Source organism: Molossus molossus, unplaced genomic scaffold (assembly GCF_014108415.1).
Source record: "Molossus molossus isolate mMolMol1 unplaced genomic scaffold, mMolMol1.p scaffold_m16_p_6, whole genome shotgun sequence".
NCBI lineage: Eukaryota > Metazoa > Chordata > Mammalia > Chiroptera > Molossidae > Molossus > Molossus molossus.
Window position 1 is genome coordinate 8,186,381 of NW_023425399.1, and position 22,453 is coordinate 8,208,833.

Genomic DNA, 22,453 nt, shown 5'->3' on the forward strand with positions numbered 1-22,453 from the left:
AGCCCAACCTGGGCCAGCCGGCCTGCACCCACCTGGGCAGACGCCCCTGCATCCACACAGACCGGGCTGGGGCCAGAAAGAGGGTGACAGCCGGTCACAGCCACCCTGGGAGGGAGGAGGGAGGGAAGGAGGAAGGAAGGAAGGAGGGAAGGAAGGAAGGAAGGAAGGAAGGAAGGAAGGAAGGAAGGAAGGAAGGAAGGAAGGAAGGAAGGAAGGAAGGAAGGAAGGCCCATTGTTTTGAAATGCATTTGTGAGTTCCAATGCATCTGAACACTTGTGGCAAAGGCCCCAGCTCCGGAGCAGGTCCCTGTCCAGAGAGTGTCCACAGTCAGCACCGGGGAGCAGGCAGGAGTGCTCACTTTTGCAGCCACCACCTCCAGCTGTGTGACCTTGGGCAACTCACTTCGCCTCTCTGTGCTTCAGCGGTTTTCTCTAACAACTGGGCTGACAACACGACCTTCCTCCTGGGCTGCTGGGAGGGTGCAGCCCGTTCTCACAAGTGCAGCACTAAGAGTCCCTGGCTCATAGCAGGTGCTCCACAAACATTAGTTTTACTGTTAAACCTGAGAAAGAGCCCAGGTCTGGCCTGAGATGTCACCTCGCGGTTCCCAAGCTCCCCCCTGGCAGTGGGTCGCACTGATCTGAGAGCAAGGTGTCCTGGGCTCCCTGGAGGACCCTGGGGCCCGCGGCCATGGCCAGCTGGGTGAGTAGCAAGCATCCATCCATCCCTTTCCCAGCCTGTGGGCGACCAGCACCATGATGGCTTGTCCTCACTGAGCACCTGAATGTGCCAGTGCTAGCCTGACAATGACTCTGAGTGACAAATGGCATGTCCCCAGTGTGCAGAGGAGGAACGTGGCCCTAAGAGGAAGAGAGAGATACCCAGGGGCAGGTCTGAGGCCCAGGCAGCTCTGCCTCCGCACACAGTCAGGTCCTCACAGGGCCCTGAGTTTCCTTGTTCCGACGTCACACCACATCGTGGGGGATCTGTCTTCTCCCATGGCCCCGAAGTCCACGACTCTCTTGGGCTAGATTAGTTTTTCCTCCTTTTGATAGAGTCCCAGTTAGAGAGAAAAATCTCTCTCCTCAAGAAAAACAACAGCGCGAGAAGGGGGGAGGTGATGATACAAGGCAAATGCCACTCAGCCTCAATGGGGAGGAGGCTCTAGGGCAGAGTGGAGACTGGGGCAGCCTGGAGAATCACACCCACTGAAGGGTATAGCTGCTTCTCAGCACCAGCCGTTGGGGTTGGTCTGCTCGGCACGGTCCTGGATCCCACTGGCACCTGAGTCTGCAGTCTCTATCAAAACTCACAGTAAGCCCTGGCCGGTTTGGCTCAGCGGTTAGAGCGTCAGCCAGCGGTCCAGAGAGACTTGGGTTCGGTTCCCGCTAGGGGCACGTACCTCGGTTGCAGTTTGTCCCCGTCCCTGGTTGGTTGGTTGTGTGGGTGGCAGCCACTCGATGTATCCCTTTCACATCGATATTTCTCTCTCTCTCTCTCTCTCTCTCTCTCTCTCTCTCTCTCTCTCCTCTCTCTCCCTCCACTCTATCTGAACAAAAAATGGAAAAATGTCCTCAGGTGAGGATAAAAATAAATAAATAAATAAATAAATAAATAAATAAATAAATAAATATAAAACTCATAGTAAATGCTGTGGTCCCTTTGGAAAACAGTTTGGCAGTTTCTAAAATGAGTTACTGTATTACCCAGTAATTCCACAACTAGGTATTTACCCATGAGAAATGAAAACACTGCCCTGGCTGGTTTGGCTCAGCAGAGAAATGAAAACATACCCACATAAAAACTTAAAAAACATCTTTTCATTACTGCCCAAAGGTGGAAACAACCCAAGTATCCATCAACTGATGAAAGATTTTTTAAAAATGTGGTATATCCATACAATGGAATATTACTTAGTCATAAAAAGGGATGCGGTTCTGACACATGCTACAGCATGGATGAACCTTGAAAACAGTATGCTACGTGAAAGAAGCCAGACACTACAGGCCACATATTTTATGATTCCAATAAAATGAAATGTCCAGAATAGGTCAATCCATAGATCCAGGGAGCAGATTAGTGGCTGCCTGGAGGTGGGGAATGATTGCTAATGGATATGAAGTTTCCTTTAGGGGTGATAAAAATGTTCTGGAATTAGATAATGGTGATGACTGTACAACCTTGTAAATATACAAAGAACCTCTGAATGGAACTCTTCAAAAAGAATTATTTTGGAGTTTCACAGAAAGAAGAAAAAAAAAGTATAGTAACTATAATCCCTTTGATAAGTCCTGTCATCCTCAAAACAGGGTCCAAATTCCACAACTTGGCCCTGTGTGGTCAGCCTGGCCCACGGCCCAGCCTTACCCTCGGTCTTAAGCTCTGTGTCTACCCACAGCAGCCGGAGAGGACTTCTCTTTCCAGCCTCCAGCCTCTGCACAGCTGTTCCCCAGGCGCGCCCCTCCGCCTGCAGGCCTTAGCGGGCAGGTCACGCCCCTGGGCACCCTCTGCAGGTGGCCTGTCTTACTGACCCATTCCTCACCCAGAAGCCCCCGGCCGCTAGCAGGGTCCGGGAGCCTCACCTGGCCATGTCCCCAGCACCCACTTCAGGGTAGCCCAGAGGAAGCGTTCAGCAAATGTAAACACAGATACGACTTGGGGTCGAGAACCTCACTGCTGTTACCCATTTACAGGGAACTGGAGGCTCAGAATTAGCTGGGGTCCACATTAGGAAGAGGGGCCCCGGGCTCTGAACGCAGGCAGCAGGACCCTGGAGCAGAGGTCCCCACCAGGGAGCCATGTGCAACATCCAGACACACTGTGGCTTTCACATGGGGTGAAGGGTGGGGGTCGGGGAAGATACTACTGGCATCTCATGGGTGGGGGCCGGGGGTGCTGCTGAACGTCCTACTATGCCCACAGGACGGCCCCCACCACAGAGCATTTCAGGCCCAGAGTCTTAAAAGCACTGAGACTAGACTGTGTAGCATTTGCTCTTCTAACCACTGGGCAATCCTGTCTTTTCCTTGGGTTCCTGTTCCTCAGGATAAAGGCCAAAACCCTGACCTTGGACTACAAGGCCTGGACAATGGCGCTCCTGCTGCCCAGTTTCTCCAGCCCTGCTCTGGTCATGTCCCTGTGATCTGGACACCCCAAGATCCTCCTGGTGTCCCCATCTCCTCCTGCCCCGGAGCCAAGACCCTTCCGGCCTCTGGGCCTTCGTCAGACTGTGCCCCTGCCCACCCCTCGCACCCAACACTGTTCCTCCCGCTCGTCCTCCAGGGCCCGCAGATGCCAGTCCTCGGTCACCACTCCCCTCCCCAGCACTGGCCTCGCTCTAAGTCACCCGTGGCAATTGTGGTCAGCAGAATGACGGCCCCAAGATGTCCACGTCCTCATTCCAGGAACCTCTGAACATGTTACTTTACATAGCAAAAGGGACTTTGCAGATGTGACGAAGGACCTTGAAAAGGGACAGTGACTCTGGCTTTCCAGGTGGGCCCCGCGTAGGCACAGGGTCCTTAGGAGAGGGGAGCAGGACAGACTGGGAGGCACTAGGCTGTGGGCTCTGAAGACGGGGAAGAGGTCACGAGCTGGGAAATGCGGGCGGCTTCTAGAAGCTGGAAACGGCAAAGGTATGGAGGCTGCCCCAGAGTCTCCAGAAGGGACCCGCGGACACCTCAGGTTTAGCCTGTGAGGCACATTTTGGACTTCTGACCGCAGGAGCTATACGTTGATAGATTCACGTTCTAAGCCACTGAGCTGAGGTGGTGTTACTGTGGCAATGGGAAGCGAAGGCGACGCTTTGCTGTCCAGTGTCTCCTGCTAGAACGTGGCGTGGACCGCACCTGTCTTTCTCACTGTGAGTGGCGCACAGTAGGTCCGCAATACATGTTAGCGAACCGAAGGCCAAGGAGAGAATCGGGCTTGAGAGCTGGGCTAACCCAGGCAAGAAGAACCAGGGCTGCAAATCTCCACGTTTTTTTCCCCTTTCCAGTGTGTGGAATAAAATGCAAATGAATCAGCTATTCCAAGGGCAAAGTTTTAATTATATTCCTGCCTCATTCTGTGCTGACAAGAATGTTAATTTTCTGCTCACTCCAGTGCTGACTCCACGCTCTCCTCTGCAGCTCGGAGGGGCCACACCCTCTCCGTCCAGGTGACCACTGCAGGCCCCTCCCAGCCTGTGTGTCCTTCTCTGTGCCAGGAGCCCAGATCCCGAGCTGAGGGCCACAGTCACTCAGGACCTTAGGCCCCAGTGGATGGAAGTTGAGTCCCAGCTTCACAGAATCAGCTGTGTGACTCTGTGTAAGTGGCTTACATCTCAGAGCCTATGTTCCTCCTCTGGAAGATGGGACGGGGAGGGTGACAACTGTGTGGTACAGCAAGGAGGAAAATGAGATGCCATGCAGCTCAGCCCACACAGGCAACAGACGGGGGAGAGAAGGCGGCAGTGAGGCAATAGGGCACAGTGGGGACTGCGGTGAACTAGGGATTACATGACTCATCTGAAGGGCAGCTGCCAGCAGCTCTACAATTCAGCTCAGGGGTTGGAAATGTCCCATTTTTCAACCTGGGTCACGTGTGGCCTTATATTTGTAAAAATTCATGGAATTGTGCACTTAGATGGGTGCATTTTATATATTTATACCTTGAACAATAAATAAATGAATGTATTTAAAGAAATGTGGGTCCAAGGTTACCAAAGCTTCTAAATTTTCAAAAGCAGCTTAACATTCAGATTTTTATAGAAAGAACCCCAATTTTTAAATAGGGTGCTTTATATAAATACACATTTGTCATGTTTTTTAAACACCACGTGAGCGTAGGACCCAATTCCCTGTGCTAGGGCTGATGCCTGACTCTCTCAAGGCCAAATCCGGATCCCAGAAGACAGGATGAAAGAGCTAGAACAAGCCCACGAGTCTCACAGAGAAAGCTCATTTTCCCGGACACACCTCCAGCTGGTCCACCCTGGTGTAGATGCCACGCATTTCCATCACCTTGGTTTTAAGGAGAGGGATGTTTTCCTCCAAGATCTGCGAAGTGTCCCTTCTGATCTGCAAGGAACCAAACAGCTCGTGAGGCCCTCTGCCCGGTCACGGCTCATCCTCTGCCTGCCTCCTCCCACCTCCCTCCGGGAGCCAGGGACTGCAGAGACCTTGCTAATGGCCAAGCACTGAGCGGCATCCTGGCCAGGGGCAGGCCCAAGATCAACCCAGAGACCCAGGGAGGGACCAACACCTCTCAGGACTCAGACCTACCCAGCTATGATTTGCTGAACCACAGACTGCTTTCCCCCCAACCAACCAACAACATTAATCCCAAACAAAATATCATTTTCTTTTAAAATTAATTAGTTTCTTGATTGATTGGTTTTAGAGAGAGAGAGGAAGGGAGAGAGAAAGAGAGACGGTGATTTGTTGTTCCATTTATTTATGCATTCATCGGTTGATTCTTTTGTGTGCCCTGACCAGGGATCGAACCCACAACCTTGGCATATCGGGACGACGCTCTAACCAACTGAGCTACCTGGCCAGGTCCTCACTTTCTGAACCAATAGACTGCAGCAAAGGGAAAGAATCCGTAAACTGAAGTCGAGGTGAGTTGCGTTTTCACTGTCCTGCAATTAATAATGCTAATAAATTTATCATTAATACGAACAATGTTAATGAAAAACACAAGTTATCAGGGTACTTCCTGCGTGCAGACGCTGCACTGAGCGTTTCCCGTGCACCGTGCATCTCAGTGCACGTTCCGTTTCTTCTGCTTGGAAGGATTCCCAAAGTGACTGTGACCTGTATGAGGCCACCCCCTTCCTTGGTCACTGAACTCGGACACTTAAGCCTCCATTTTCCTTCAGAGCCCAAAAACCAAGCCGACCGTTGGCGTATGAGAGAGAAAGTCCAAGTTATCATGTCCGTACCGTGCAGAGAGGCAGTATGTGCTCTGCTGTCAGGTTCCAGGGAGCATGCGAATCCCCTGCAGAAAGCCAGTCAAATCCTGATTCCCAGGCCCGTCGGAGTCCGGGCTAGTTTGTCTGGGGTCGGCTGCAAGCTGTTATCAGCCAGGCTCCAAGGCGATGCTGGAGTGGGGGTCTGGGGACAGTCAGAGAAACACCAGCGGGCCCACTAGGAGCTAGACTTGGGACTCAGAGTGGAGTATGAACACCACCATGAGCTGTGTGACCTTGGACAAGTCACTGCCCCTTTTGAGCCCGCCTTCACCTCTCTGGACAGGGAAGCAACTATGCGGGCCCTTGCTGCCTGGGAATGTTGGGAGAAGACGTTGAGCAGTGTTTGCAATGGTGTGTGCTGGCAGCTTTGGACGCGGTCCCCAGTGATCCCCGCCTCCTGCTGGCCAGGCCCTGAGTGGTGCCGGTGGGCGGGACCAGGAGCCAGCCCAACGAGAGCTGTCACTCCCGAGACGAGTTCCCAGAGGACCCTCCTCACTTTGCTGGCGCCTCTCTGCTGCTGGCTTGTTCATGCCCGATCTCTCTCTCCCTCCCCTTCTTTCTCACTGTCCTCTGGTCGCTAGCTTTGCTGAAGCGGGTTGCCATGACGGAGAGGCCCATGCCGCTGAGAACGGAGGGCTTCTTGCCCGCCGCCCGTGAGGGGCTGCCTCCCGCCCAGACCACCGCCTTGCCGGGCCTGCGAGCCCCTGCCCACGGACCCCGCTGGGCCACACCCCACTCCTGACCCACGGACACTGTCGAATGAAAGAACTCCTGAGCTCACTACGTTGGGGGGGATTGGTCAGGCAGCAATAGATAAGTAACACGGGGACAACTCAGGACACGATTTTCATTGTAAAAATGTTGTCAGAAGCCGTACCTGTGTCTCCTCCCCTTTGTACTAAGTACAGGAGACTTCGGGGGGCTCTCCTAGAATTCTGTTCCCGCCGCCCGCAGGACGCCCTGGGTTTCTCGGAGGCCGCCCCACGGCCCTGCATGTCCAAAACCACACTCCTGTCCCGGCTTCTTCCCTCCTCTGGTCACAGCACCGCCATCTCCCAGGGCACCTGGCCCCCAGACCACTGTCCAGCCCTGGCCCCAGGCGGGTGAAGACCGTCCTAGGACGTGGCTCAGGCTGCCTGGCCTCAGTCCTGTCCTGGCCTCTCTGTGCCCCGGTTTCCTCATCTGTAAAACGGGGATCGGACGGGTGCTTCTCTCAAAAGAATGCTTTGGGGACTAAACGAGATCGTCTGTGTCTGGATATGCCCGCAGATGGACCTGACCGAGCTCACAAAATGTCTTAGTTTTTTGTTGTTATTTTTGAGAATATTATCGTTGATTTTTTTAGAGAGAGAGTGGAAGGGAGGGGGGAGAGAGAGGGACACAGCAATGTGAGAGCGAACACTGACTGCCCCCCCCCCCCCCCCCCCGCCTACCAGGGATCGAGTCTGCAACCCAGGCATGTGCCCTGACCGGGAATCGAACCTGCAACCTTTCGGTACATGGGATGATGCCCAACCAGCTGAGCTGTTTTAGTTTTTAAACTTTATTTCATTTCCGACTTTAACATTCCAATGGGGCTCCTGGGAGAAATGGCCGGTCCCAGGGCAGGGTGGAAGAACGGAGAGTCTGGAGCATCCGTCCCGTGGCGCCAGGAAGGACGACGTTCACAAAGCGAAGGCTGGCAGCAACAGCTCAGGGTGAGACCCAAAGCATAAAGGAGACACCAGCCGTCTGCTGCGAGCGTGATGGGCGTGTGGCGGTGCCACGGCGCGGACACCGGACCCAGACTGCATCCCACCGGGGTCCTGCGGGCGTCACCGGGGTCCTGCCCGCGATGATGCGACAGGAAGGCACCTCACCTCTGCGGCATTCTCTCCCGAAACCCACAACCCCCGTCTGACCACAAGAACAACATCAGACAAACCCAATGAAGAGGTCGTCTGCATCTCAGACTCTACAGAATGCCTGGCAGGTGCCCCTCTGAACGGCCCGTCCAGGGAGCCGGGGAAGAAGGTCCGAGGCGGCAGGGGCTGAGGAGACGCCGCGGCGGAAGGCAACGTGGCCCCTTCGACGGGAACGGGACATGCAAGGGGACCGTGCCATCGCATCGAGTGGGCAGCCCCGGCCAGGGCGGGTTTTCCAGTTTCAGCGGAGGTTCGCGGTGAGGTGAGACGTGGACAAAGCGGGCACTGCACGAGGGGGCCTGGGAGCTCTCTGTACTGCCCCAGGGACTTCTCTGTAAATCTACAACTATTCTACAACAAAACACATAAACATGACTTTAAAAAATACTGAAGTAGTTAAGTCTGGACGTGCAACTGCTCTTAAGGGTCAGCAGCTTCAGCAGCACAGGGAGGGCCTGCGTCTCCCCAGGCGCCGAAGGCTGCTCCCTCTAGACGGGGCACGAGCTCTCCGCTTCCCCAGTCGCCACCCCTCCCTAACGCCTCACCTCATCCCCTGCGCTCATGTCTACGTGCTGCCTGGCTCCCGCCAGCGCCGGCGTTCGCTACCGTGAGAGGCAACAGTCCTCGATACCCCCCTGCCTTCTCTAAGGCCGCATTTCGAGAGGAAAGCCCACCTCTCAACAAGGCTAACCTCAGAAGCAATCACCGTGATGCACTGCAGAGCAGGTAACTCATGGCCAGGTCAGAACACAGGGGATCAAATGCAGTCTCTTCTTTCTATTAATCTGTAAAGAAACACGCTGGGGGGGTGATAATCGGGAGGAATTAGTCTGAGCAACCTACAAGAGAAGGGCGTGCTGCAGAGAGCAGATTCACAGGGCTCCCCCCTGCCTTCCTCCAAATCCGAGGGACCCGGAGGGACAGAGGGTCTGTGGGCTGAGCCAGGGGCCCCTCTCCGGGTGCTTCCCCTCTAGCCAAGATTGCAGGTGTTGGGAACTATCTACACCTACCCAGAGGTGTAGCCTGGGGGGAAGTAGAGGGTAATCTTCAGGGAAACAGACCCGTGAAGACAAACTACTTTATCTTCAACTTTATTTTACAGTGGATGAAACTGAGAAAAACTCAGGAAAACTGAATAAGCTGGTCCCAGATCGCAAAGCTACAAAGTGGGAGATGGGGGTCTCCACTCCAGGCTGGTCTGAGGCCAATTCCCAACACCAGAGATCCACAGACACGCTTCTTCTGTCTGTCCACGTGGAACCAGCCTGCATCATGTCTTAAACACACACACACACACACACACACATATGAAATCAACAAAAGCACAACCAAGTTAGGTGCCAAGATCTAAAATGAAGACTATGTCCCTTAGAAATCTAGACTTCTGGTACGGCTGGTGTGGCTCAGTGGTTGAACGTCGACCCAAGCACTAAGAGGTGGCCAGTTCGATTCCCAGTCAGGATACATGCCCAGGTTGTGGGCCTGATCCCCAGAGGGGGCATGCAGGAGACAGCCAATCGATGTTCTCTCTCATCGATGTTTCTATCTTTCTCTCCCTCTCACTTCCTCTCTCTCTAAAATCAATAAAGAAAATTAAAAAGAAAAAAAGAAATCTAGACTTCTGGCTTCTGAAGACCAGGCCACACTGAGGTCAAGTTCCACATGGCAACAATCAGCTAGAGCTGGGTGAGAGCTGCCCGCTTTGGTTAACCACAGTCCCCATCACTCCCTAGTGTCTCCCCAACACGGTGCCCGTCCGTGTGCATTTCTCTGGTCAAGGGGGCGTCAGAGGGAAGCGACACACTTCTTTTCTCACACACCAGCACACCCCAGGCATCTGAGTTTGCGCGTTCTGTATGTTCCTGAGAACAGCAAAGACACGTCAGTGAGGACGCAATGCTTTTGAGCCCCTCCAGGACGAACCCCCAGCCAGGTTTGTTGGGTCAGGGGCCTGGCAGACCCTTCCCTTCCCCAGCCTGTAACCCTGCCTCCCCAGAGCGGGTCTCTGGAGCCCAGCAGTCTGGGCCGTGGAGGTGGGGTGATCACAGAGCGAAGACGCTGTCTAAGATGATTCAGGGACCCCAGGAAGAAGAACCAAATGCAATTGCTGGGCTGAGGCCAACAGGAAATTTTCTGCATTTATATGAGCAAAGTGAGAGTCTGCTCCCTGCCAGAAGGTACGCCTGAGGCCACCGGGGTTTCAGAGGGCCTGGGCAAGCTGCCCCAACCCCAGAGGCTCCGCGTTGGAAGGCTTCACAAATCCAGTTTCTGCACATAACCTCGTCAGTGTCCAGCCCTCTGGTGCCGATACCGGGGACGATAAGCCCGGCAGCTCCTGTGTGTGGTCACTTAGCACACAGCAGGCACCGTGCTGGGCAATTATTTTTAATTGAGAGCAAATGACATCAAGTTCCCAAGCCGTAAGTGGACAGACCTATCAATGTGCATGTGTGTTTACGTCTGTGTAACCACCACCCACACCAATGCACAGAACATCATCACCCCATAAGGCTCCATCAGGCCTCTGCCCAGGTGTGACACCCCCCAAAGCTGACCACTCTGACTTCCATCACCATAAGCCAGCTTTGCCTATTTTTGAACTTCATACCAAGGGAACCACATAGAACGTGCCCCTGTGTCTGGCTTCTTTCGCCTGATGTCACGTTGGTGAGAGCCATCGCGCCGTTGTGCCCGGCGGTTCATCCGTTGCCGCTGCCGTGTGTGAACAACCACTTCCTCTCCCGTTCCTACTGCCGACGGACATCTGGGGTGTTCCCAGCTGGGGCGTCGTGAACAAAGCTGCCGTGAACACTTGCGTTCAAGTCCCTGTGGGCGCTTGGTTTCGTTTCTCTCGGGTAATTACACAGGACTAGAATGGCTGGGATGTAGGGTGAGTGTACGCTTGACTCTATAAGAAACTGCCAAACCGGTTTCCACCAGCAAATGAATGAGCTTTCCAGTGGCTCCAGCTCCTCGTCCACACTTGCTGTTGTCGGTCCTCCTCATTGTGGCCACGCTAGCGGATGGAAAGCCTATAGCCCTGCCTCATCTATTCCTCACGATCACTCTGTGCAGATGGAAACCACTGGTAGGGGGTTCAAGGTGTCCGCAGTTCTTTACGTTCCTTCCAGGCAGAGGTGGGGTCTGCATCCTCTCCCCTTGGAGCTGGGTGAGCTAGGCAACTGCTCTACCACCACCAACAAAAATACGACAGGGGTGACACGATGTCGGTTTCCATATGCAAGCCTGCAGACTAGCATCTTCTGCTTCCTGTCTGTCGGAATGCTCGCTCTGGGGGCCAGGCCGCCACGCTATGGGGCAGCCCAAGCTAGCATGCAGGGAGGCTGCACACTCAAAGGCAGGCCGACCAGTCCCCAGCTCCCCCTCCTTCCAGCCCAGACACCCAACCAGTGAGAGAAGGCACCACCTTGCCATCCCCAGCCCAGCAGGTGTCATGGGGCTCAGATGAGCCATCCCCTCTGTGTCCTGCCTGGCCCACATCATAAATGGGTTTTGCTTTACACCACTAAGTTCTGGGGTCACTGGATGTAGCAAGGGATGGTCAGAACCCTTATCTCCATTTTAGAGTAAATACTGGTACCGAGAGCTGACGAGCTGCACCCAAGGCCCCACGGTAGGAAGACTCCAAGCTCGAAGTGGCAGCAACTGGCACGACATCTAAGGTCAAAACAGGTCCCAGGCACAGGGTAGTGCGTTCCAGTAACAGAGTGTGACTGAGGACAGGCTGGCAGAGGGGTTCATGCACCAGACAGGAAGATGGACTCTCATTTCTAACAGGCCGATTTTATCAGAAACGAGGTGGCTTCTCTCAGACCTCTAAGTTGATTGGTGTTTCCAAAAGCCGAGGCAGGGGCCCGTACAGTGGTCCATGGTGTGACATCGCCTGCCCCCCAGAGGTCCCCACTCATCCCCAGCTTAGATGGAGAGAGAAATGGGGCTCGGAGCCAGGGCTGGACACCTCTGTGCCGTGGAGCTATCAACACCTGGATGCAGACCCACCAGTGATCATTAGCTGGGGGGCCCAGAGGACCCCTAATCTAAACAGCACCAGCACAGAGCATGGATGTAGAGACTGCACACTCAAAACACCTCCAGGGGCCACAAAAGTGCACACTAGGCACATTCTATCAATGTACACACACGTTTGCACATAAACACACCAAAATAGTTTGTATGTCCACAGGAGTGCACTCTCTTCCGTTTCTTGAAACAGGGGCCCTCTTGGTCAGGTTTTATTTGCCCACTTTCAGTAGGGCCCAAAGTATAGAGACATACTCCCCCTTAAAACACACAAGCAGCCTGGCCAGTGTGGCTCAGTGGTTGAGCGTCGACCCATGCACCAAGAGGTTGCCGGTTTGATTCTTGGTCAGGGCACATGCCCAGGTTGTGGGCCTGATCCCCAGTGGGGGGCATGCTGGAGGCAGCCAATCGATGTTCTCTCTCATCGATGTTTCTATCTCTCTCTCCTTTCCTCTCTTTCTAAAATCAATAAAGAAAAAAAAACACGAACAGATGATGGATGTACTGGGCCTGTGAGTCACCTGTGAGCGGCCTCTGTATTAAATCTTTGTATAGATGGCCCGGTGGTGTGGCTCAGTGGTTGAGCATCGACCCATGCACCAAGAGGTTGCTGGTTCGATTCCTGGTCAGGGCACATGCCCAGGTTGTGGGCCTGATCCCCAGTGGGGGGCATGTTTCTATCTCTCCCTCTCCCTTCCTCTCTCTCTAAAATCAATAAAGAAAAACTATTTAAAACTATATATATCTTCGCATAGATGCCCCTCCAGGCTTTGAGTTCAGAGAGGGCCTTCCCGGGCAGCCTGCCATCTTGGGCCTCCTGGTGACCCAGACACTGACTTCCCCACACAAGAAGCCCTGGGGGTTTTCAAGGCAAGTGTGGTCTGGGCTCCTCTCCACCTGTCCAAGCTGCCCCCACCCCAAGCTGTCCTCCTGGATCGACAGGGCGTCTCTCTTCCCAGGAAGGGGATGGGCTAAGACTTGTCAACAAAAATGTCCCTGGGTCACCAGTCTACACCATCTTCCAAATCCGCCCCCCCGGGGGCCCCCACTGTCCGTGCTGTGCCCGGCACACCACACCCCTGGGCCAGCCCCTCTGCCTGGACGCCTGTCCTCTCGGGCAGCTGAACTCTTTCTGCGGTTCCTTCGACCCCCGAGTGAACCCGCACCTACTCGACAAGCCTCCCTCGCCCAGGAGAACGCCATGCCTCTGCTCCTTCTCCATTGGTCGAAGCTGTCCCAGGGCGACGTGCCCAGTCCCTCCTCAGCTCCTTCCTCTTGGCACAGCCTCTGTGGCCTCCCTTTGCCCCCGAGCCCATGGTCATGACAGCATCTCCACGCTGAATGACAGGGACGGCAGCACAAAGCGGGCTCCCCGCCTGTCCGGGGCTCAAGGGGGACAGAGCAGATCCAGCTCCGCACCCTCCGACTCACACAGGACCCGGTCGGAGAAGGGTCCACGTCGGGGGGTGGAAAGGACGGCCGAGGCCACTCAGTCTGCCTCACCACCCAGCTCCCGTCAGCACCCCCACCTGAACTAAAACACCAGCTCCTGAGAAACACCAGGTCCTCAGGGGACGCTTCTGTCTGTTCACTGCTGTGTCCCCAAGCTTGGCACTGAACAGGGTCTGTTGAATGAACGGGGGTGACACGGTGCCCATCGCGTTAGGTTGCTTCTGGGAGAGACGAGATTCAGGGGAATCACTTCATAGGGTGCCTGGCACAAAGCAGGCTCAGTGACCACCTGGGGCTGCCGCGACTGTCACCCCCGTGGGCTCCCACGGACTCTGCAGGCCCGGCTTCCCGGGGGCACGACCTACACCCCTGGGCCCGCTGGGCGTCCCCGGCTCTAGGAAGAGGCAGGACCTGGTCATAACACGGAGCTCTACCCTTTGGCCTTCCTGCGAGAAGCCTCCACATCTGGCTCTTGGGGATTTCCAGAAAATTCTACCATTGTTCCTTGAGGCCTCACAACGGGCTGGCAGAAGTCCAGCCAGAGGATCTAGAAGAAATTTCTAGAGAACCTGGAGTGGAGATGTTGTCTTCTGGGCCCAAGGCACCATCCTCCATGGTCTTCCCCACCCAGCCCGGGGGATCTGATCCAAAAAACAACAAGCAGGGTAGGAGGCAGAGTGGAGGGCAAAAGGATGTGGGAGGGACGCCACTGCCACCACGGGCAGGGCCTGGGCCAGGGCTCCCGCTGGGCCTGGCCGGCCTGCAGCCATTTCCTGCCGTCTCCATGTCTGCCTGGGGCCTGCACCGAGGAGAGTTAAATATAGTCAGCATCCCCACTGAACGCGCGTCGGTGCCGAGAGTGCCACCTGGTGGCCCGCTCCCGGCTCCTCCGTGCAAGAAAGCCATCTGGGGGAAGGACGCTAGCAAGATGGCCGCCCCAGGACGCCTTGGTGTGGAGCGTGTGACCAAGTGGGGGGGAGGGGGTCCCTCCCACCGCCGGCCGCTGCCCCACTCCCTCTGGTTGCTAACTCACCACCCAAATGGCCTCCCAGGAAAACCCCAGGAGGCCTGGCGTCCGGCTGGGTCTAGATGCCCCTCCCAGGCAGGCTCACCGTGTCAGCCAGGCAGCAGAACTCCTGCAGCCTGAGGAGCATCTCCTCGATGGCCTCCTCCACCTCCTTCGCCTGAAAAGAGACAACATCCCGGAGATTAGCAAGTGGTTTCCAGGGAGACAAATGCCCTTCATCTAAAAAAAAAAAAAAAAAAAAGGCAAACGCAATCTCAGGATTATCTGCCCAGTTCCTGCTAGACCTCCTTTCCTCTGCAAACCCCTCCAGCCCCGTCTGCAAGAGCGACGAGCTGGCCGCGACCTGGACACCTGAGCACTGGCCGCCACGGACCAGCCACTCGACGCGGCTTTGCGAAGAGACGCCGTGAACGCCAACAGGACACAACAAAGCCACCCTTATCCTCCTTGCTGCTCAGATGAGGAAACTGAGGCTCGGAGCGAGGAGGGAACCCGCTCAAGGCCACACAGCTAGCCCGTGGCGGTCCAGGATCCTCACGCAGCTTCAACGCGAGCTCTTACAAACTCTGAGAAACGCCCCAAGAAACACCCCAGAGAGGAAACATGATTTGTGCAAGATGCAGACTGTACACTGAACCACGTGCCGACACCAAGATGTGTGTGTGGCCAACGGACAGGGGCCTGCGGTGACTGGACCAAACTGGGAAGAGCTAGGGGACATGCTCAGCTAAAATACTCTTCACTGTGTACCTGAAATTCACATGCTCACTGGGCACCTGTGGTTTCGCTGGAGACCCTATTCACGGGGCTTACTGCGGCCTGGAGCGGAGGGGCTGGGGCATCTGACGAGGGAGACGAGGAGGTTCCCTGCTGTCTGAAGGGTCCAGGGCCAGGCAGTGAGGCGAATGGGCGGCGGCACGCCCCTGGGTCTCGCGGTGACCTCCAAGTGCTGAGCAGCCAGCCCCGAGCAGCCCCAGGAAGCAGGCCCAGGGGGACCAGATCCCTTTCATTTTTCCAGAGAGGCCAGAGATTCTCATTTTATGGGAAATGTCCCAATTTTTAAATAGTGGCACCAATTCAAAAAACCATTTTTTTTTCACGCTCCACGGGCCAAGCTAAACACGGACGTGTGAGGGTCTGCCAACTTGTAACCCGGATTTCAGCACTTGTGTCAAAATTGGCTTGAACCTTTCCCCCCTCGAGTAGGTACAGCTCCCACGGCGTATGAACCCCTGCGTGGTCGGTGTGTTAACTACCAGGCAGCTGGGAGCCTCATGCTCTGGCCTCCCAGGCCAGACCATCCTGTTCTAGGGAGGCGACACCAGACATTTCTGGGCAGGCCTGGCACCGCCCCCCACACCTGAAGGCTCCTCGCCACCCACTTGTCCCCGAGAAATGTTTACACAGTGCCTGAGCCGGCGGCTTGCAGTGTGCGCCGTCGTCACCACAACAAAATAAACCACTGTGCAAAAAACATCTTTCCGGCTGGAGTATAAATAGGACCCGGTTGCAGTTTTAAGCTCTGGAACCTTCATCTCACAGCTGGGACTATTTCTGGGCCTGAACGGGGGAGGCTGACGGGGCAAGGCAACCTCAGCGGAGGGGCGACTGGGACACACACGGGAAGCTCTCCCTCCAAGTGAAATCATGGCAAAAAAAAAAGTCTTGAATGTTCTAAGGGAGAAGGAAGGTGGGAGAGGGTGGGTTGTTCCTTCTGATGCAGAGAACGAGGACAGAGGGGGAGCCGGGCACAGGTGGGTGCTGGCGACGCCCTGCAGAGCACGGTACACGAGACCTGCTCAGCTGGACGGGCTGCCTCCTTCCCAAGATGGGCCTGATGGTCTTGCTTGTGGGAAGCACACCTCAGCCCACCCTGACATGTGCAGAAGGGAGGTTAGTTGGTCCTGGGTTCAAATCCCGTCTTCTCTTTTGCCAGGCCCTGTGACCTTAACCCAAGGGCTCACCCTCTGCATTTTAGTTGGCTCCCCCGGGGTCTGTTAGGAAGCTGCCCTGACACACTGCATGTGGCTGAGTCCTCTAACGGCACACCTCTAACAGCACACAGTAGGTGCACCATAAGTGGATGCTTTCTGTATCTCTCACTGGATCATAAACACAAGGGCCAATCTCTAGGTATGGATGATCTCATTTGAGGCTCAGGAGAACTTACAGTAGGTGCTGGAGTTTCCCCCTTTGCTGGACTGAGAAACAAAGGACCAGAAAGCTTAAGTCACTTGCTCAAGGTCACACAGCTCATAAATACAGAAGCCAGATTTGGCCCTGAGCACTCTGACTGCAGAGCTGATGACTGTAACCACCGAGATGCTCCTGGGGGAGGAGACACTGTGTCCCCTTTACTGCTACCTGTCAGCTGCAGTGCCCCCCACCTCCCTCCTGGTACTTAGGGCAGCACCCCCAAGCAGGAGAAACCCCAGGAAGTGTTTGCTGACTGGTGGGCTGAGGGAGGAACGAGCCCAAAGACATTCCTGACCCACAGGAAGGAGCTCAGGATTAGCGCCCCGCCATGCCCACAAATCATTCCCGGGACAATTTTCCCTCTAGATAATCCCCTAAGTGGCCTCAGAACCCAGAGGCCTGCAGGCTGCAGCCCACACACCCTTTTAACCAGCCCATCATCAAAATGAATGGCCTCAGCGTCCTTTGTGACTCCCTGGGCACAAATTGTCCCACTCTGAGGGGAAGGACACAAATGGCTCATTTTAAGTAACATTCAGGGCTTGGCCAGTGGACATTTTTTTTTAAACATGTGTGAATTATAGTGTTTGCTTTCTTCTTCCACACCCCCCCCCCTCCCAAACTGCCAATCAAAACTTCCCAGCTGGGCTGGCAGAAAAAAGGGGGTGGGGGGCTGGCCCCTGCCCACTAAGTGACTGGCATAAGAAAACACAAAAAGACCCTCCACCCATGTCTTCTCCAACTCAACAAATGGAAACACCGTTGTCCAGTTGCCCGGCCAGATACCTGGGAGCGTCCTCGACGCATTGTTCTTTCTCAACCCTCATCCCATCCACCTGAACACGCGTTCTCTCGGTTCTGCCCTAAAAATGTATCCCCAATCCGACTTCTCCCCACCTCCCTTGCCACCGCCCTGGTGCAAGGTACTGTCCTCTCTTGCTGGGACCAGTGCAGAAGCTTGCTCACTGGCCCCCGCTTCCTCTTTTGCTCCCCTTCAGTCTACTCCCCCGAAAGATCCTGTTAAAACCAACGCCCTCCTCAGCTCCAAATCTTCCACCGCAGCCCCCGGATGGCTACGGGCACAGAAAAGGGAAACAGGAAGCGTTGGGAGGACATGGAGCAAGTGGAACCCTCTTAGCCTGCTGGTGGGGCCGTGACACTGGGCAGCAGCTTTGGGAACCAGGCTGGCAGCCCCTCGAAAGGTTACACAGAGACCCTGGCCGGGGGGCTCGGCTGGTTAGAGCATTGTCTCGATGCACCGAGGTTGCAGGTTCGATCTCCGGTCAGGGCACGTACCAGAAGCAACCAATGAATGCATAAATAAGTGGAGCAACAAACCGATGTCTCTCTCCCCACCCCCCACCTAAAATCAATAATTAAAAATTACAAAGTTAAATATAGTTACCTGATGATCCAGCTATATATCCAAAACATCTCCCTTCATCCAAACATCTCCAAAACATACATTGTTACAAAAACTTGGCCAGTATCCATACTAGCTGAAAAGTGGAAATAACTCACGTCCATCGGCAGATGAATGGACAAAATGGGGTCTAGCCACACAATGGAATAATATTCAGTAATAAAAGGAAAGACATCCCGACACACGCCACAGCACGGTGAACCCTGAGAACATGCTGAGCGACAGAAGGCAGACACAAGGGTCGTGTATTGCATAATCTCTGATGTGAATGTCCAGAGAGGCAAATCCTCAGAGACAGAAAGTGTATGAGTGGTTGTCTGTTCCCAAGGGATGAGAGGAAGGGGGTCTGGGGAACAACTGCTAATGGTCACAGGTTTCTTTTTTGGGTGATGGAATTAGGTCATGGTGATGTTTGTACAACATAGTGAACACACTAAAACATACTGAATTATATACTTTAAAATGGTCAGTTTTATATTATGAATTACAGTATCTTAATTTAAAAAGAATTATCTCCTGTTCTCCACCTCACTCAGTAATGCCAAACAGAGGCCCGCCCCCTTCCCTATACCATCTGGATCCTCCACCTCCTCTCCGACTCATCACCTGCTGCTCACTCCCCATCAACCACACCAGCCATGTCCTCACCCCAGGGCCTTTGCATCTGCCGTTCCCTTTACCAGTAAAGCTCATCCTATGTTTCCTTTGCTCAAATGTCTCTCCTCAGTGAGGCCTCCCCTGACCTTGCAACTCACCCACCACTCCCTGTCCTGACCCAATTTATTTCTCTTTAGTTTTACTACCATACTATATATTTTTCTTGTTTCCTGTCATTTTCCCCCACCAAAATAGGCTCCTGGAGGGCAGGGGTTGTACTTTCTTTTAATCCCCTATGTATTCCCAGGATGGGCCTAGAACAATGCCTGGCACATAGTAGGTGCTTGTGTTTCTAAAGCTGGCCCTCCACCTCCCCCCGTCCTACACACCTTTGTGCAATATGACTTTGCCCACGAAGATGGGATCCATTCCTCCTCACCCCTGAATCGCCGGGCCTATGACCGATAGACTGTGGCAGAAGCGAGGCTCTGTGACTTCTGGGTCTAGGCCTCAAGAGACTTTGCAGCATCTGAGTCACCCTCTTGGAAGACAAAGGTCGTGTGAAGAAGCCCAGGCAACTCTGCTGGAGAGGCCACGTGGAGGGGAACCGAGATGCTCAGCCGACAACGCCAGCGGCCTGATACATACGTGAGGCCATGTGGGACCCTGCGGTGTGACCAAGCCTCCAGTTGAATGCAGCCCGTTGAGTAGGCTCAGCTGACACCAGGGGAGCAGAAGAACTGCTCAGATGAGCCCCGCCGCCTGCAAAACCGTGCCCCATAAGTGGTAGCTGCTTCTAGCCACTAAGGTTTGTTACCCGACAACTGGTCACCAACACACTGCTCAGTGAATGGTCACTGCAGGAAGGAAAGACGGCGGCAGCGAGGAGAGCAAAGGGAACAAGGAAAGGGGAGAGGAAATTCACTCTCCTGGAGGAGCCCCCGCCTGGCAACGGCGGTCTAGACTGCTGTGCGGTCTTCAGCACATCTCTGAGCATCTCTGTGCCTCGGTTTCCCCATTTGAAAACTGGAGGAGAACAATCCTCAGACTCTGTCTGTCTCGAGATGGAAGCTGAGGAGGGTCAATTAAACAACTTCTCTGGGTTACTCTCAGCGAGATGTGTATCCATAAAAGAGATGATGGTAACTTGGACTCTACCACGGTGTCCAAACTTAAAGGGACCCAGAAACCAGGCAGGAAATGGGCAGGAGGGAGGTGGTCCATGCTTAAGAATCGTTTCAGCACACTGCTTGTTTTCAGCTTCCTACTTTTGACAGAGACCCTTTACTTTTCTCTAAGAAACACAGCAGCACAAGCAGGACAATAAACAGCAGCTGACACTCCGGGTGGGGAGACACCAGGGAGGGGTGGGGACTGTGGCAAACAGGAGACCCGCTGCCCCATCTGAAGAGGGCTCTAGCAGATTGTTCCAGATGGGAACGTGCCAAACCTGCTTTGTTCAAGGCAAACGAAGGTCCAGGTATTCATGCAAATTCTCCCAACTCAAAAAAATCCACGATGGCCAAACAAACCTGTTCACAGGCTAAACAGGACGTTCAAACCTCCGGCCTACAGGTGACTTTAAAACACAAACATAAATGAAATGTCCAGAAAAGACAAATCTAGAGAGACAGAAAGAAGATCAGTGGGGTCTTGGGAGACTGAGAGCTCAGGGGAAGAGGGTTTCTTTGGGCGTCATGAAAATGTTCTAGAATGGTGTGTGGTTGATGGCTGTGCAATTCCGTGACTATACAAAACATCGTTAAATTGTACACTTCCAATGGGTGAGTTGTGTGGTATGTGAATTATGTCTCAGTAATGCTGTAAACACACACACACACAGAATCCTCCTAGAAACTGCAAGGTCTGCTCGGCCCGGGCCAGGCACAGGACCGCCGAAGTCAAGTCCTGCACCTTCTGCTGCAACATATTTAGAGGCCAGACATTTGGATTTTTATCGGAAACTCCCACTTTTGAGAAATTGGCAACTACTGAGCATTTTTTTGAATCAAAATCGCTGTGCCAGCCAAAGAACATCCACCTGCAGCTGCGTGGCACTCCGGGTGGGTGTTTGGCTTTGCTTGCACACCCTACACCTGCCCCTTCCTTTAGCCAGGCTGCGCCAGGCGTACGCGACATGACGGGAATGTCACCTCTTCCCCCAAAGCACGCGTGGTGGCCCCTTCACACGACAGCGAAAGTGAAGGTTTTTGGGTGTCGGTGTTTCTCCTTCTACCAGCCCGATGGGCGGCAGAAAAAGCAGCCTCATCTCTGTGCGCGGGATGAAAGAGCTGAAATGACAGTCGGAAGATCCCTGGAGCTGGGGCAAGCCATGAACGAGGGCTTCTCCACACAGCCCTGTGGACGCCCGAAGGACCTGGCACATCTGTTGACAATCTACATCCCCAAATGGGGACCCAGAACTCCTTCCTCCCTGGCCCCCAAAGCAGGACAAACAAGAGTTCCCTCGCTGGCCCCAGAAGGACCCTTGATCTCGAGGTGAGAATCCAGAAAGGACTGACTACTTTACTCTACATTCGCCCTGGCCCTGACCGCGAAGGAGGTTAATTTGGCAACAGTGGCCAAAATGTAAAAGGCCGGGTAGGCCCCCACGAGGTGTTCATCCTACAGACCTATTTGCAGAGGTTCAACGTGGCAAATGGACATCCTCACCGCAGTAGGCGTCGTAATAGCCAGACTCCAAGTAACCTAAATGCCCACCAACAGAGGCACGATTACCTGGATAACTCGGCCCTGAAATTCTGTTTAGCAGCTAAAATAAGTGGGCAGCTCTCTGTGCACTCTTCTGGAAAGATCTCAAAGACATATTAAGGGAGAGGAACACGATGCAGAAGGGGAGGTGGCGAGTGGGGACGGGGACCCAGACCTGAGCAGCCTCCGCAGAGAACAGCAGGGCTGAGGACCAGGCTGGGAGGGCTCGCTGGGGCCTCGGGATTTTGTAGCAGGCATGCACATTTTTTCCCCTTACCTGAGGACATTTTTGCATTTATCTTCAGATAGAGCGGGAGGGAGAGAGGGAGGAAGAGGGAGAGAGAAACATCAACATGAGAGAGACACATCGAGTGGTTGCCACCCACATGACCCCAACCAGGGCTGGGGACAAACTGCAACTGAGGTACATGCCCCTAGCGGGAACCGAACCCGGGTCTCTCTGGTCTGCAGGCCGATGCTCTAATCGCTGAGCCAAACCGGCCAGGGCCACTTTTTAATTTTTAAAACAAAAGTTATTTAAAAAGCAAAATCAACTCCGATTTACTTTGAAAGAACCCACAGGCCACACTTGCAGACCCCAAGACAGCTTCAGACAGCCGGGGGCTCCTCTGGGCCATGTGCCTGGCAGCTGTGTTCTGCAAGCTGAACGCCGGTCTCTGTGCCGGGCCTCGGGCACGCAGGTCAGAGTTAAGACCGATGTCCAGGCCTACAGGAGGCCATGCGGTGAGTGAAAATTCGTGATCTTCAGCACAAGCGAAGGGCTGACATCGCCCACTGCCAAACCCTGCACCGAACCGTCAGCGTGCGTCCGTCACCCCACCTTCCCACCTGCCGGGACGGAAAACCCCGAGGAGGAAACGCCCCTCACGCACGCCCACCTCCCGGCGCCTGGCACCATGTCGCACCTGCTCAGTAGACATCTCGCAGTGAACGCATGAATACTCACAGCTCATGTCCCCAGACTGCTTCCTATGGGCCAGACCCTGCGCCAAGCGCTTCCCGTGGCTCAGCTCATCAAACACTACCGCTGGCACGTGAGAGGAGACAAGGCACCGAGAGGCACCGAGCGCAGAGCCGAGATCTGAGCCCGGCCGAGGCTCAGGGGCTCCCGTCTTCGGACACT

The 22,453-nt window shown here is 54.5% G+C and overlaps 1 protein-coding gene across 2 annotated transcripts in view; it reads right to left on the bottom strand.

Moving 5' to 3' along the window:
- The window catches only part of BCAS4 (breast carcinoma amplified sequence 4), a 48,821-nt gene that overhangs the window by 20,592 nt on the left and 5,776 nt on the right, over positions 1 to 22,453 (bottom strand). For both annotated transcript variants that reach the window (XM_036245672.1, XM_036245671.1), the window contains exons 2-3: positions 14,467 to 14,538; positions 4,960 to 5,061 (exon numbers count right to left, since the gene is read on the bottom strand). In XM_036245672.1, the coding sequence (XP_036101565.1) occupies positions 4,960 to 5,061; positions 14,467 to 14,538 (174 nt within the window). The remainder of the gene's footprint in view (positions 1 to 4,959; positions 5,062 to 14,466; positions 14,539 to 22,453) is intronic.